Here is a 13,387-nt window from a genome sequence, read left to right as displayed (position 1 = left end):
AGTTTTATTTTTATTTATTTTTTTATTTTGTATGTAAAGACAGTAATGTCAACAACAGAGAACACAACAACAGTTATAGTCCATGAAGCTATAAATGAAGAATATGAGTACATACAGTATAACAAACAGTTACGTCTCATTCGTTCAGTCAAAGATGACATGTACCAAATGCAAAGTATTTTGACAGCATGTTATGCTCCAGATACTAAGCTTCCTAAAGACTGGTTTAGGAACCAAAGCACTATTGAACTATTAAATGAAGCACAGCGAGACATACTTTTTTCTGAAAACAGTGAAGAACAGCGAGTAGGTAAAAAACCCCAGTCGCCAAAACTCTATGAAAACAGTGAAGAACAGCGAGTAGGTAAAAAACCCCAGTCGCCAAAACTCTATGAAAATCGTGAAAAATTGCCAAACGGTTTGAGAGGATATTATGTACATAGACTTCTTGTAAATGCTGTTGCAATGTGGGCTTCGCCTCGTTATGCTTGGTATATTTACAGACTTCTTGACGAAATTCATAGACAAGAACGTGAAGAGATGGAAAACAAGCTTGAAGCAAAAGACAAAAGCATTCAGAAAAGAATACCACGTTCGGTACCAAAAGGAAAGGAAAAGAACTATAAGTATATGATTTATACTGAAGAGATGGAAAATGAAGAAGATAAAGATATGGTTATGTTGCATTTAGTCAGAAGAAACAACAAAAGCTTTTACGACCTTGCTAAGATTTACAAATCTGACAGAAATTGGTTCTATCGTGAAAACTTACCGATTTCAATGACCCCAAATGAAGATGTGAAACAAATAGTTCAAGATACGTTACCTCAAACACACTATGATATGAAAGGTTGTACAATACTTACCTTCAAAGAAGACTTACCGCTACTGAAAGAAAAAATAACAGAGTATTTTGACAACTTCAAACAAGTAGGGTAGATGAACTCTTTATTTTTCAAGCTTGACTTTTTACAATTTGAACTTTGTTTGCGTAGATATGAATTCTGAAAGAAGTATGAGGGTCTTGTATGACTTTATACTTCTCCCAGAGTTCATATCTGTCAAACTTACCTGCCATGGACTCTTTCATAAGTTCCATGAAATCGTCTTCGGACAATCCGGGGAAAAGTATTATGTCAGTAAGTATTCTTTTAACATCCTTACTTAAACTCTTTGCTGTCTGTACACAAATGACAACTGAAATGTTAAAGTGTCTGAGCTTCTTAAGAATTCGACACATATCTTGTTCTCTGTTCTTTAACAAAGGATGAGAAGCAAAGTCATCTAAGATAAGAAGACATCTGTGAGGGTAAGTCTTCCAATCGTAAGATTGCAATTTCTTCGAAATGTATTCTATCTCTTTCTGTTTGTTTCTGAAGTGTTTCTTCTCTAATATTCTCTGCATTTCCTCATTTGGGTCTTTAAACTTAGAATTTATATACTCATTTATAGCATTATACTTCAAAACTCTTCTTTGGTACTTCTTTATCCAATCTAACAACTCAGTATCCTTTATACATACTAACTTAGACTTCTTTATAATATCTTTGAACGAATTGACGGTTTGGTCAAATTGACCAGAAGTACTACAAATAACAACTAACTCATAGAATGGGTTCTTCTCATCTAGTTCTTGTTGTTGTGCAGCCATTTTAAGATAAGTGAAAGTCTTACCCGACCCAGGTGGTGCAATTAGACCTGTTATACCATTCTGAGCAAATAAGAACTTGTCATGTATAGGCTTTATCTGAGCATTTTCTAACTTCCTCTTGTTCTTGTTTAAAACATTCTCAAATTTCTTGTCAATGTCAGCAAACTTTTTTCTAACATATTTTTAGAAAAATTAAAATTTTTATCTTTTAGAAAATGTCTAGCGATTTCGCTATCTATATTCGAGACAAGCTTTTCGACAGCAAAACATCTGTCGACCATAAAATCTTACATAGTGTAAACAAGAAAGGGGAATTTGTTCTAAAGTTCTGTTTCTGGGAATATGACAAGAACCATAAAACATTAAGCAGAGCAGTCTTAAAATTTGTCAATGACAGACTTGTTGACAGAGATGACGCCTCTTGGAGAGATGAAGTCCAACAAAACTTCTTAGAATGCAAAGAAGACACATGCGCTGTTCTTGAAGATGAAATAGAAAACAGAATAGATGAGCTATTAAAGGACAAAGAACTTTTACATAAATATAGTTGCGCCAAATTTGACATAACTCCACCAGAAAAGAAGAAGAGAGAAAAGAAAGTAGAAGAAGAGAAGAAAGAACCTGAACCAGTTCCAGAGAAAAAGAAATTTGACATGTAAAAATAAAATTTTATTTTTAGAACATTTCTGGGTCAATGTCAATGTTCTCTTCCTCTTTAGGAGTAAACACTGGCTTAGACTCTAAAATTTTTTTACCCAATTTACCTTGAACTTCTACAACTTTAGACTCATAATATTCATAGTCGTCTGCTTTCTTTGGTTCATAAGGTATAACAAGTTTGTATGCTTTGCCTTCTTTAAGGTTTGAGAACCTTCTGTCAAAACTTTCTTTGACTGTTAACAAACCTTCTATGTCTAAGTCTTCAAATTTCGCACCATTTTTAGTCACAATAGCAAACTTAACTGGTTCGATGTTCCAAACTTTGCTGAATGAAGACTTTTCAAAATGGTAGAAGTAAACATTCAAATATGTGAATGGGTCTAGTTCTTCTTTAAGTCCTGACATGTACTTATTTACTGAGATGAATTTTGTCATCTTTTCTATCGGATAAAAAAATATTTTTTTTTTAAATTTACTCAGAAAAATTTTTCTTTGTATATACACCATTCTGAACATCTAAAAGACTTTTGACATTTGCCAAGAATGTTCGTTTAGAAGCTGTCATATAACCATATTCTTGACAATATTGTTTATACGAATCGTACAATGACCTTTCATCTAATGACACAAAGTCAGTTTCATCTATGAACAGTTCATATACACTCTTGTTTGCTTCTAACAATGTTTGTCTCTCTTCGGTATGTGGAATTTGTCTTGGATTGAACTTAGAAATATCTAATGTCATGAAATATGAGAACAAGTGGTTGTAAAAGTCAGATGTCAAAGTTTCTGCTAAGTCGTCAAAATATTCTGTATCTTGCATATGAGCTTCTGACGTTCTGACAACTACATATCTTCTGTCAGAACTTTCTAACTTCATCGGAACAGCATTGTTTGAAACCATAATGAAGTTTGCAACATTTTCACAAACTCTTTGGTCTTTATACTTTCTTTCAACAACTCCAACTTTGTCTGTTATAAGACTCTTCAAAGCATCTGAGTTTAAAACTTTTGTTGTATCTATACTTTGAAGTTCATTGCAAACTATAAGTTTCATATTCTCAATTGAAGAGTTAAATTTACCGCAGATGTTTTCTAAGTTTGTCATATTAGGGTTCGAATAACCTTCTAATAGTTTGCATAAGATATCTGTAAAGAAAGTATTCTTACCTGTTCCTTGTTTTCCAATTATAATGAGAGCAGTTTCATTTTTAGCACTTGGATGTTGTAAGATATTTGCAAACCAACATAAGATATACTCATAAACCTTTTCGTTTCCATTGCATATAATTTCTTTGACATGGTCTAACCAAGCTTCTATAATATTTTCTTTCCATTCTACTTGTTCGTATTTATATCCAGTGAAGATAGAATAGAAGTTTGGAGAAGGTGTATAGAACTTTATACCTCGAACTGAAAAATCTTCTAACTTTGACAATAAGATATCCCAAGCATCTAACATCTTCATTCCAACTTGTACGACTTTTATTTTCTTAAGTTTCTGTCTACATTCTTGTTCTGAAACTATTGTTGCTCTTGGTTTGTTAAAGACAACATCCCATTCTTTCATGACATAACATTCTGGGGCAGAGTCAACATAAATGACTAAACGTTTCAAATTCTCGACTGCTTTGTTATAGTCTCTAAATGGACACATATTTCTGAATGCTTGGAAGTCATAAAATCTGAAACATCTATTCTGTACATTTTTATAAAAATAAAAAAAATATTATTTTTTTATTCTTGACTTTGTTGTTGCATTTGTTGCATTTGTTGTTCTTGAGCTATTTGTTGTTGAAGTTGTTCTTGTAATACAATACTTTCACCAGTTGCATCTTCCAATTCGAAACTTTCTGCCGTCATTGACAAATACATAGGACATAAAAGTTTTACAGGAACAAAGTTTGCGTCAACTAATGTCAACGTTATACTTGCCAAAGTGTTTGAGTTCACTAAGGTTGAAAATTCTGCATTCGAATGAACAATAGGCAAACCAGCAGAGAAAGTATTGTTTATACGCATAAGTATCTTTTGGTCATAATAGTTTCTGTCGACATTCGAATAACACTTTGAACCTAAGTTTGAAACAATATATAAGATTGGTGTGCTTAATGTCAATGGAATAGACATTCCTTGTATGACACCTTTTCCTGTTATAGGAAACTGTTGGTAGTAAAAACCAGAAATAAGTTTTGTATTATAGCTCATATCGTTTATAGTAAACTCAGTCGGACATCCAAACATAATGAAACCTGCTCTAGTTGCAGCACATGTTACACCTGTACTTAAAGTATTAAATAAGTCAACAAAACCTGTTGGTGGTATATCTGAGTAAGTATCTTCAAAGGAGTATTTTTTACCATTCACAACAATAAAGTCTTCTGGTGTCAAAAGAGCAAAACAGGCTTTAGTCGTCATTGTGTTTAAGGTTAGTTTACAATATCGTCCTTGAGGACTTTGTAAGTTTGTTGTTATAGAATTATATGACTCAGGGTTTTTAGTCGTAATAGTATAAACCATTATGTCTTCTGCCATTTACTTAGCAAATAAATTTTAATGAAATGTTGTGGTCGTCAAATATTTTTATGACGTCTGAGAAACTATATTTTAAGTTCAACGTTTCACCTCCTTTCATAACGTATATCTTGTCAATGGCATTATATGAAACACCACAGCAACTAATGTCGGGTTCTATTTCTTTGATGTTTATATCGTCTGCCTCTGTCAAAAGTTTCAATAGTTCTTTCAAAACTTCATGAGGTGCAATGACATATGAGTTCACTTTTACAGGGTTGTGTTCGACCAAGTTTAACATTATACTTAAAGCTTGACAAATCTTCTCCTGAGTTTGAAGTTTGTCTTTCAGTTGTTGGTAGTCGTTTCGAATATCTGCAACAGAACTTAAGTCTCTGTTGACTTCAGGGTATGTTGGTTCTTTTACAGGAACAATTGTTATACCATCTTCGTCTTCGTATGGTTTCCCCACTTCAACATCTCTGTCTTTGACATTGACAATAACACTTTGACTGTTTGTTTGAGTTGGTGAATTTAACTTCACATCTGCCACCGCCATTAAACCTTTTGAAACACTTACGCTTCTATTTTTCGGAAATGACATTTTACTTAGAATAAAAAGATGGACGTATTCGAGTATCTCTTTGAATTGAAGCAAAACAAAGTTTATACTCACAAACAATACAAATACATTGACAGAATAGTTCTTTACACAAACAATGGAAAATGTTATAGAATAGCAGTCTTTGCTGAACCTAAATATTTTCATAAAGCAAAGAAAGTTGGTATAACCGAGATGGTGAAAGTTCTTGAAGCAGACAAAAATATAACTTCAAAACTGACCGATATTACTAAAGGAAAGTTTATAATACAATATTATGTCAAAACTGGCGTACTGTCAATATTTGACGGAGAGAAGTCAGTTCAAGAACAACTTACTGACCTGCTGCCAAAATCTGCTCGATGGAAGCTGTCGTTATGCCAATCTGAGGAGCCCCAGCAGGTTTCATCGAACGAATCTTCAAAAGAGCATCTTCCGTGAAAAGTGCTATTGGTTTTGTAAACTTCTTTGCTTTCAATTCATCTGGACCGTCTCTGTCACCAGTATATTGTATTTGAACTGTACCAACAGTTGAAATACCACCCATAAAGTCTTCTGAGTCAGCAAATGGAATGCCAAGCCAAAAGTTTGAACGGTCTCCATTTGTATATTGAGTTTTTTGACCTCCTGTATGAGTCCATACTTTCACATATGGCATAATAGAACTTTGCATTTCAGGGTTAATGGTTGTTGTGAAGTTGTTGTTAAAGTTCATAGCATCTAATGTCAAGTTGTATGACCTCATATCCTCAACTGTAGAATATTCTTCTCTTGGATAATATTTGCCATCTATGTTTATATGATATTTAATACCAGGGTTGTAGAAACAAGAATAGTCATTTATAGTTCGTCTGAACAGTACAAACATAGTATCTGCATGTTTCATTGCAGTTGTTAAAGCAATATCCGTTCTTGCACCTGGGTCAGCACTTTGGTTTCCAACTTCACCTGCAAAGTCTTTGACAGATATTTGGTGTATAGGGAACATAAGTGGAACTGCAATATATTTGGCAGCTAAAGCATTTGAAATATCTGGGTCCAACATATAGACTGCAAGTCTGCTTTCTATTCTCTTGCATTCAAATTTTTCGCATGTGAACTTAACTGGGTCCCAAGCAGTTCCACCAGCATTGAAATAATAGTTTACTTCAGTGTTGAGGTTTGAGAAACCAAAGTCTAAGTCAACTTTGTCTTTGCAAAAGTCGGCGAATGACGTTTTATTTGTTCCCGTTACGTCTGTAAGAGTGAATGGGTCTTGTGTTGGTGCAATGACTAAGTTATTTTTGCTTGGAGTAAGTTCGATAGAAATTTTTCCTGCCCAGTTTGGCAAGTATCTTAAAAACCTGAAGATGAGGAAAGATGACAAAGGAACTCTAAGTTTCAGTTTTACTTTAGTGGCAGCATTTCCATCTGAACCAGAAAGGTTAACATAAACTCCTGGAACGTTAGGGTCAAGTCTTCTTATTTTCTCAATAGTTGCATACTGGTCTGTTTGTTCTCTAGCTTGTGGTTGTACTGAGTTTCTCAAAGCAAACCATTCATAGTTTGCCCATGTTACTGTTTGAACTAAGTCAGAGTTAGAATATATCTTATATCCCATGAAAACTTCTGGAGCATATTGGTATCCGACATAGAAAATTCCATTGCAACCTTTCTTGTCAGACAACTTGGCAGAAGGTTTTATTTCAATGTCTTGTTCCACGTATAAGAATGAGTTGTCAATAGAAATAATATGAAACCTGTCGCAAGCAATATCTACTGTTGTTGAAGAACCTTCTCCAAACTCACCTACGTTTCCGTAAGAAACAGCAGTTGTATATTCGTAAGTTCCAGGAACTATTTCTGACCTTCTAATGGCATTGTCGCATTCGTTATACCATTCGGAAACATTTCCGTTCATGGCATCCAAAACTGTTGGCGTTATATTCTGAGCGGCGTACATTTCATATGGGTAAAAATATAGAATAGTTGGATTTATATATCATAATAGAACCCACTCGGACCAAGCTTTACTTTCTTCCTGACTGAGTTTTTAACTCTTCTTTTTCCTTCATTGCCACTACTTTCACTAGATGAAGTTACTTCTTCACTACTTTCACTTTGTTCTACTCTTCTTCTTTGGTGTCGCTTTTGGTAACTTGCCCTCTGCTTCAAGTTGTTGCATCTTTGCCTCATGTTCACCTAGTATGTTGTAAATTTCCCATGTCCTTTTTGCCTTTGGGCTCTGGTCGCCCATCTCAGGTAACCTATATCCTAGAAAGATTTTGTCATAGTCTGTATTTGAGTCTTCGCGTATTGTTTGCATGACTCTTTCCTGAGTTTCCGGTTCAAGCTCTTCAAACAGAGCTTGTCCATATGGAATAAGCTCGTTTCCAAATATATGTTTTTGTAGCCATTCTGGTTTTCTTTCCATGTTACCAATAATATCTTTTGTGAATGGGAAAGCTTTTACCCAATGTTTCAGTCTTGCGTCATTTATTTCTGTAGTTGGTTTTATTTTGTCAAGGAACATGTTTTTCAATACTAACATTTCATTTGGTACTGTCCATTTGAGTTTTCTTAAATATTCATCCCTTCTCGGTTCATTGTCTGCAAAGTAAGTTTTTATGACATTTTGCAAACTTTCGTTTGCAAGGTCATGTACAATAGGTTCTCTTCCTTCTCTCTCCCTAACTTTCTTTCTAAACTCTTCACCAAATATACCATCTCTATGGTTCTGTGTAGTTCTTTGAGATAAATGTTCTAGAACGTCAGGTGTTATATTTCCATCAGCCATGTTCATTTCATACTGGTCCAAAATATCTGCATCTTTCATATCTTTCAATGGCATTAAAGCCGCGCTGAAAATACCAGCTATATCTGGTTCACCATTCACTTCCATTGCGTCTACAACTTCTTGGAATTGTGGTTGTAAGTTTATGAACCACCTATCCGGATTAGCTTTATGACCCCATCTCATTGTAGTTCCATAGTCTGCAGAAACAAAAGTAGGTTTGTTTCCATATTGGTTAGGTTCTGAATGAACTTTAAACAATGTTTCATTTCTATATGTTTTGTTGAAATTTAACCTTTTATTTTCACCGAGTTCAGCCAAAGATTGAACGTTATATGGTCGTAAGTAAAAAGGGTTATTGTATTTGCGTACATTATCTTTCAGTACTTCCATTCTATGCTGAATATTTTCATCTGATGTTGGAGTCTTTTGTATGTCGGCGAACATTTTTCGATATTCTTCTACTATGTCAGCCGAATTTTTCTTAGACTCTTGGAAAGATTCCATATTCTCCGCATACTCTTGTTGAGGGTCAAGATTTTTCGGCTGTTCCAAATCTTCATCTAGTTCTGTGAAGTTAGTTTCCAAAGGAGGGACTTGTTCGTTTCCTTCAGGCTCTTCTAGCTGTTGTTGCTGAACTATTTCTTCCATGTCTGGTTGTATCTGAACTTCTTCCTGTGGAGTTTCTTGTACCTCATCTGCTGGCATTTCATATATTCCGAGACCGTTTTTAACAAGTTCCCTATCTAAGTCATCCGGACTCATAAACCTTTCTTCTTTCGTTCCGTCTCTATTTTTTACGCGTTTCATGAAGAGAGTTGAATTATCATTTATCTCTGACATCAAATATCTCGGAGTAAATTCATCCATGTCATTTGGATGATATGCTATTAAATCATATCCCTTAGCGAGCTTGTATTTTCCAGGTTTGAAATTATATCCCATTTGGTGCTGAACCATAAAGCTAAATAGGTTCGGGTCAGTATTTCCTTCCTTGAACTTTCTAATAGCTTCTTTATATCTGTCACTAAAGTCAAGAGTATCTGGGTAACCATAATCTTCCTTAAGCATTTTTAAGAATTCTTGGTTTCCTTGTTCTCTACTTCTTTTATGTCCTTGCTCTGTTTGTGCTGGTTGTTGTGCTGGTTGTGGAGGTGGTTGTTGTGCTGGTTGTGGAGGTGGTTGTTGTGCTGGATTTTGAATTGTTGGTTGTTGTGTTGGTTTTGGTGCATGCTTGTGTCTGTGTCCATGTGACGATGTAAATGTTTTAGGTAGTCCTGGTGCAGGTGCTTCTCTTGGAGGGTTTGGTGGTATATAAGTTCCACCAGCTGGCACATATGTTCCATCTGCAGCATAATGTCCTACCTGACTTTTCGTTTTTAAGAAAGCATTTACTAGGTCTGTTTTGGTCTGTTGTAACTCTTTTTCTTGACTTTCCACAACAGTTGCTCTAACGGCGTCATAGGCACTTTGAACTGCCTGTCTAGTTGCTGCATCTGTTATTTTCGTCATATTTTGTGCTACTTCTTTTAACTCTTTGTCGAAACCTTCAGACTTCAGTTTCTTTCCAGATGAGAAGTCGTTCACTAGTTTCACCTTACTATGAAGAGCTTCGAAGGCATTCTTAAAGTCGGCATTCATTAAAGCTTCATTTGAACTGTCTTCATCCGCTTGTATTTTTGTCCTTATTGACCCTATAAGTTGGGCTGCTTTGGCGTTGGCTTGGGCATCTAACCAGTCATTATTAGCTTTTATATATTCTGCGCTTTTCATTGCCTTTTGCATGGCTGCGTCGTTATTTTTACTTTCTTGTGCTAAGTTTTCATACTGTACGGTTTGGTTTTGCAACTGTAAAAGTTTTTCTGCCTTTACATTTGCTTCAACTTCTTTTTTATACTCATCGCTATCCATATATGTCTTCAGGGCTTTTTGTTTTATTTCTTCATCTTTCAGTACTTTATATTGAGTAGTATGGTTTTCAAATTTATAACATCTTGTTCCATTTTTGCTACTTCTGCTGCTTTTTCTGACACTTTTTTCGCATATTCCTCTGTACTTAGTTCTTTCAGTTGTTCTTCTTTCTTCTTTTTCTCTACGTTTAACTCATTGAGTTTCTTTGTGTGTCTGTCATATTCTAGTTTCTTTTCGTTTTCACTTATTTGTTTCTGTATGTCTATGTTTGACTTTTTGACATCTGTTATTTGATTTTTGAGTGAACTCAAATTCATTTGACTTTGAGGGTTATAAGCTGTTCCGTCTGCAGCTCCACCATAGCCTGCCATTTTCGCTAAAAGTGCCGCTCTTAAACCTCCACTCTGTGCACCAATAACTCGGTTTAAAAGCATAGGGTTGCTTGACATTTGTTGCAACATAGTGGGGTCATTCATCATTTGTTGTTGCAACTGTTGTTGTGGTGTCAGTTTTACTATTGGATGTTTCAATGCTCTCTTCCTCTTACGTATATTCTTACGTAGCTTACGTGGCATTTTAAGTGAAGTAAAAAGCGGTTTTTGACAGATGTTTATATGACACTTTTTGTTCAGCACAAAAAACTACTCGGTCAAAGTGTTGTTAGTTTTGTAAAATAACCGTCCTATCTCATTCTATAAGGGGAAAAAGGCTTCTCAAAGTATACTTCCTTGGAACGCCTGTAACTTTTCCTGTAGCGACGATAGACCCTTACTTGTCCGGACAAAGTTATACTATTTTGAGCGCTCTACAAAAAAGTCACCGGCTGGTTCGTCCTCAGAAATTTTTTATGGGCTAGAGGGCGCAACGCGCCTGGAAGCCCTCCGAATAAAAACTTCATTTATACTAAACATCTTCAGGGCTAGAGGGCGCAACGCGCCTGGAAGCCCCACTACCTTTTTTTTTTTTTTTTTTTAAGATAAAATTAAAATTCGAAAATATCTATTTTTCAAAACACGCATCCAAAAGCGAAAAAATTCGAAAAAATCATGTTCTTATAAAACTCACTGATTTTGCAATTTTTATGAGATTTGAAGTGATAGAATATATTACCATCTTATTGAAACATATGCTTCATTGTTGTATTCACATAATATTAATCAGAACACTAGGAAAAGTGGATTTTCGAAAAATGACGATAATGATTATTTGCAAATTGCCTCTCAATTTTGAGAGACTTTCAATTTTTACAGTGGACCCTTAAACGGCAATGAAGTTGATTCTATTTATTATCATTCAGATACTTAATGTATTTGCCTTTATTGCCAAACCTTTTCGAATAGAATATAAGCAATCACCGCCTATTGGAAATATTAAGTCTTTTTATCCAAATATTAGAAATTCAAATGATAATGACCACAATGATCCTAAAATCATTTCAACAGATAATAGCAATCATGAAAATAATGTCGCAGATCATGGAAATGAACAAAATCACGAAAATCAAACAATCAATAACCCAATTCCAGCAAACACACCAGCACCAGTTTATACACCTACTCCAACTCCAATAACAAAGCCTACAAGAACACCAAAACCAGTTCCTACTCCTAAATTAAATATTGAAGAACGTATTCAGCACGCAGCAGCTCAATTTTTAGCTGCAAAAGAAGATTTATCAAATAATAAGATCAACATACTTGCATCAATTAAGAAAATTAAAGGAAAACTCACTCCACAAAGAAAAGCAATTTTATCCAAGATATCTCTTCTTGATTATCCTTTGGAATATAAAGCTACATGTTCTCAAATCAAAGGTTTATGCTATTGCAACAAAACAGGTTTTGATATACAATTTGCTGAAAAGCAAATTGTTAAACGGATTGATTTCGCACCATTTTTGAGATCACAATGCTCACCAATTAATTTCACAGTAGAAGTAACTGCTGCTAAAGAAAAATACTTTTTCAATGCAAAACTTGAGCCAGATGTTGAAGATATCCAACAAGTAGTTTTACCATTTGCAATAGAATGCAATAAAATCTCAATACACAATGTCCAAACCGATCCAAGATCTAGTGATGCTTGTTTCAGCAGCTTTGTTGTTCAGGGCCCGGTTTATTATCAAGCTATTTGATATTTGTATGTTTGTAAATATGTTTTTTTATCAACCTTAATCTTTTTTCCCTAATTTTGAGTTATATTTTAACCTTTTAGAGTAATATAGGAAAAATATTGTAACTGCGAAAAGAAATGAACGAAATCTCTAATATGCCAAGATGAATTCAGTTCTAAATATGGAATTAGGAAAATTCATATGTGAAATTGAATAGAAAATTGAAATTTATATAAGGAAAGGCAAAAATTCTAGTTACGTGATATTAAATTTATAAAAGTTTAGAGAAAATTTCAAATATTATTTTTTCACAATTTTTTTCGCAGGAATAAATAATTGGTGTTTTACAATTCGATTTTTGGTGGTTTGGTTATTACAGGGAATCATGAGGCTTGCAGCAGCAACAGCAGCAACTACAACAAGAGTTCTCACCGTAATAACATGAACCAAACCATTCAGAACCAGTAAATGAAGTATTTGTAGCCTTAGAGAAAGCTTCTGTAAGACCAATGAGGAAGCAAACCATTGCAGGAACGCCAATTAAAGAACCTACAAGCACATAAGCACCACGGAGTCTGTAATCGAATCTGCAAACAAGTCCAGCAAATAAGAATGAGAAAGCAAGGCATAAAGCTGGATAAGACCAGAATTTGAGCTTGAAACCTTCGTTTTCTGCAAGTTTTTTCTCGTTTGCTGGGGCGAAGAAGGTAAGCTTCTTTCTGTTGGTAATTCCAGCTTGTGCAAGAGTACCGTTTTCGAAAAGTCTGTTATTATAAATTAGGTAATATTTGTCGTTCGGATATTTATGTTGTCTTTTGAAATCATTGATAAGGTCTTCAATCTTTTTTTCTGGATTAACATTGAAAATACTTTCTTTAACTTCGAATTTGCCTGGATTAAATGTATCTTCTTTTGTTGCTGTGATTGTAATAATAATGTTTTGAAGCTGTGATGTTCCTGTGTTGATTTCATGTGGGGTATGTATTAACAACTTCTCAATGAGTTCGTTATCAGCCATTTTATTTCTTTCGGAACTTTTTAAATTAGGTTGCCACTTTTTTATCAATTCATTTCAAACAAAAAATGCCGTTCAGTTGAAAGATTTGTTATACAATCATGTTAATATCTGATTTCATTATGAAAGCAGATGGTTCGTAAGGTTGC

General features: G+C 34.5%; 10 protein-coding genes and 2 pseudogenes across 12 annotated transcripts, besides 1 other annotated feature; 3 read left to right on the top strand and 9 right to left on the bottom strand.

Annotated features, from left to right (window-relative positions):
* Window positions 1–8,442: a mobile genetic element.
* TVAGG3_0715320 (KilA, N-terminal/APSES-type HTH, DNA-binding family) lies at window positions 46–592 on the top strand (the record flags this gene model as incomplete). The annotated part of the gene is made up of 1 exon (XM_051243925.1): window positions 46–592. A coding segment is annotated over one exon (547 nt), but the record flags the coding sequence as incomplete, so codon positions are not given.
* On the bottom strand, window positions 956–1,830 carry TVAGG3_0715310 (annotated as a pseudogene). Its single transcript has one exon. A coding segment is annotated over exon 1 (875 nt).
* Window positions 2,002–2,310, top strand: TVAGG3_0715300 (uncharacterized protein; the record flags this gene model as incomplete). The annotated part of the gene is made up of 1 exon (XM_051243924.1): window positions 2,002–2,310. A coding segment is annotated over one exon (309 nt), but the record flags the coding sequence as incomplete, so codon positions are not given.
* TVAGG3_0715290 (protein of unknown function, DUF4108 family) lies at window positions 2,327–2,746 on the bottom strand (the record flags this gene model as incomplete). The annotated part of the gene is made up of 1 exon (XM_051243923.1): window positions 2,327–2,746. One exon carries the CDS (start codon window positions 2,744–2,746, stop codon window positions 2,327–2,329), a length of 420 nt encoding a protein of 139 aa, XP_051090510.1.
* Window positions 2,938–4,018, bottom strand: TVAGG3_0715280 (annotated as a pseudogene). The gene has a single exon. A coding segment is annotated over exon 1 (1,081 nt).
* On the bottom strand, window positions 4,049–4,846 carry TVAGG3_0715270 (uncharacterized protein; the record flags this gene model as incomplete). The annotated part of the gene is made up of 1 exon (XM_051243922.1): window positions 4,049–4,846. One exon carries the CDS (start codon window positions 4,844–4,846, stop codon window positions 4,049–4,051), a length of 798 nt encoding a protein of 265 aa, XP_051090509.1.
* TVAGG3_0715260 (protein of unknown function, DUF4106 family) lies at window positions 6,106–7,368 on the bottom strand (the record flags this gene model as incomplete). Its single annotated transcript, XM_051243921.1, has 1 exon — window positions 6,106–7,368. A coding segment is annotated over one exon (1,263 nt), but the record flags the coding sequence as incomplete, so codon positions are not given.
* TVAGG3_0715250 (protein of unknown function, DUF4106 family) lies at window positions 7,522–8,385 on the bottom strand (the record flags this gene model as incomplete). Its single annotated transcript, XM_051243920.1, has 1 exon — window positions 7,522–8,385. The coding sequence occupies one exon, from the start codon at window positions 8,383–8,385 to the stop codon at window positions 7,522–7,524; it is 864 nt and encodes a 287-aa protein (XP_051090507.1).
* Window positions 8,443–8,644: 202 nt separating the features above from the next.
* Window positions 8,645–9,711, bottom strand: TVAGG3_0715230 (protein of unknown function, DUF4106 family; the record flags this gene model as incomplete). The annotated part of the gene is made up of 1 exon (XM_051243919.1): window positions 8,645–9,711. A coding segment is annotated over one exon (1,067 nt), but the record flags the coding sequence as incomplete, so codon positions are not given.
* A 437-nt stretch (window positions 9,712–10,148) lies between these two features.
* TVAGG3_0715220 (protein of unknown function, DUF4106 family) lies at window positions 10,149–10,685 on the bottom strand (the record flags this gene model as incomplete). The annotated part of the gene is made up of 1 exon (XM_051243918.1): window positions 10,149–10,685. One exon carries the CDS (start codon window positions 10,683–10,685, stop codon window positions 10,149–10,151), a length of 537 nt encoding a protein of 178 aa, XP_051090505.1.
* Window positions 10,686–11,367: 682 nt separating this feature from the next.
* On the top strand, window positions 11,368–12,249 carry TVAGG3_0715210 (uncharacterized protein; the record flags this gene model as incomplete). The annotated part of the gene is made up of 1 exon (XM_001307595.1): window positions 11,378–12,244. One exon carries the CDS (start codon window positions 11,378–11,380, stop codon window positions 12,242–12,244), a length of 867 nt encoding a protein of 288 aa, XP_001307596.1.
* A 284-nt stretch (window positions 12,250–12,533) lies between these two features.
* TVAGG3_0715200 (ubiquitin-like family) lies at window positions 12,534–13,255 on the bottom strand (the record flags this gene model as incomplete). Its single annotated transcript, XM_001307596.1, has 1 exon — window positions 12,597–13,241. The coding sequence occupies one exon, from the start codon at window positions 13,239–13,241 to the stop codon at window positions 12,597–12,599; it is 645 nt and encodes a 214-aa protein (XP_001307597.1).
* Window positions 13,256–13,387: the final 132 nt, after the last annotated feature.

Source organism: Trichomonas vaginalis, chromosome III (genome assembly GCF_026262505.1).
Source record: "Trichomonas vaginalis G3 chromosome III, whole genome shotgun sequence".
Classification (NCBI taxonomy): Eukaryota; Parabasalia; order Trichomonadida; family Trichomonadidae; genus Trichomonas; species Trichomonas vaginalis.
Note: the sequence above shows the minus strand (reverse complement) of the source record. Positions and strands in the feature narration are given on the sequence as shown.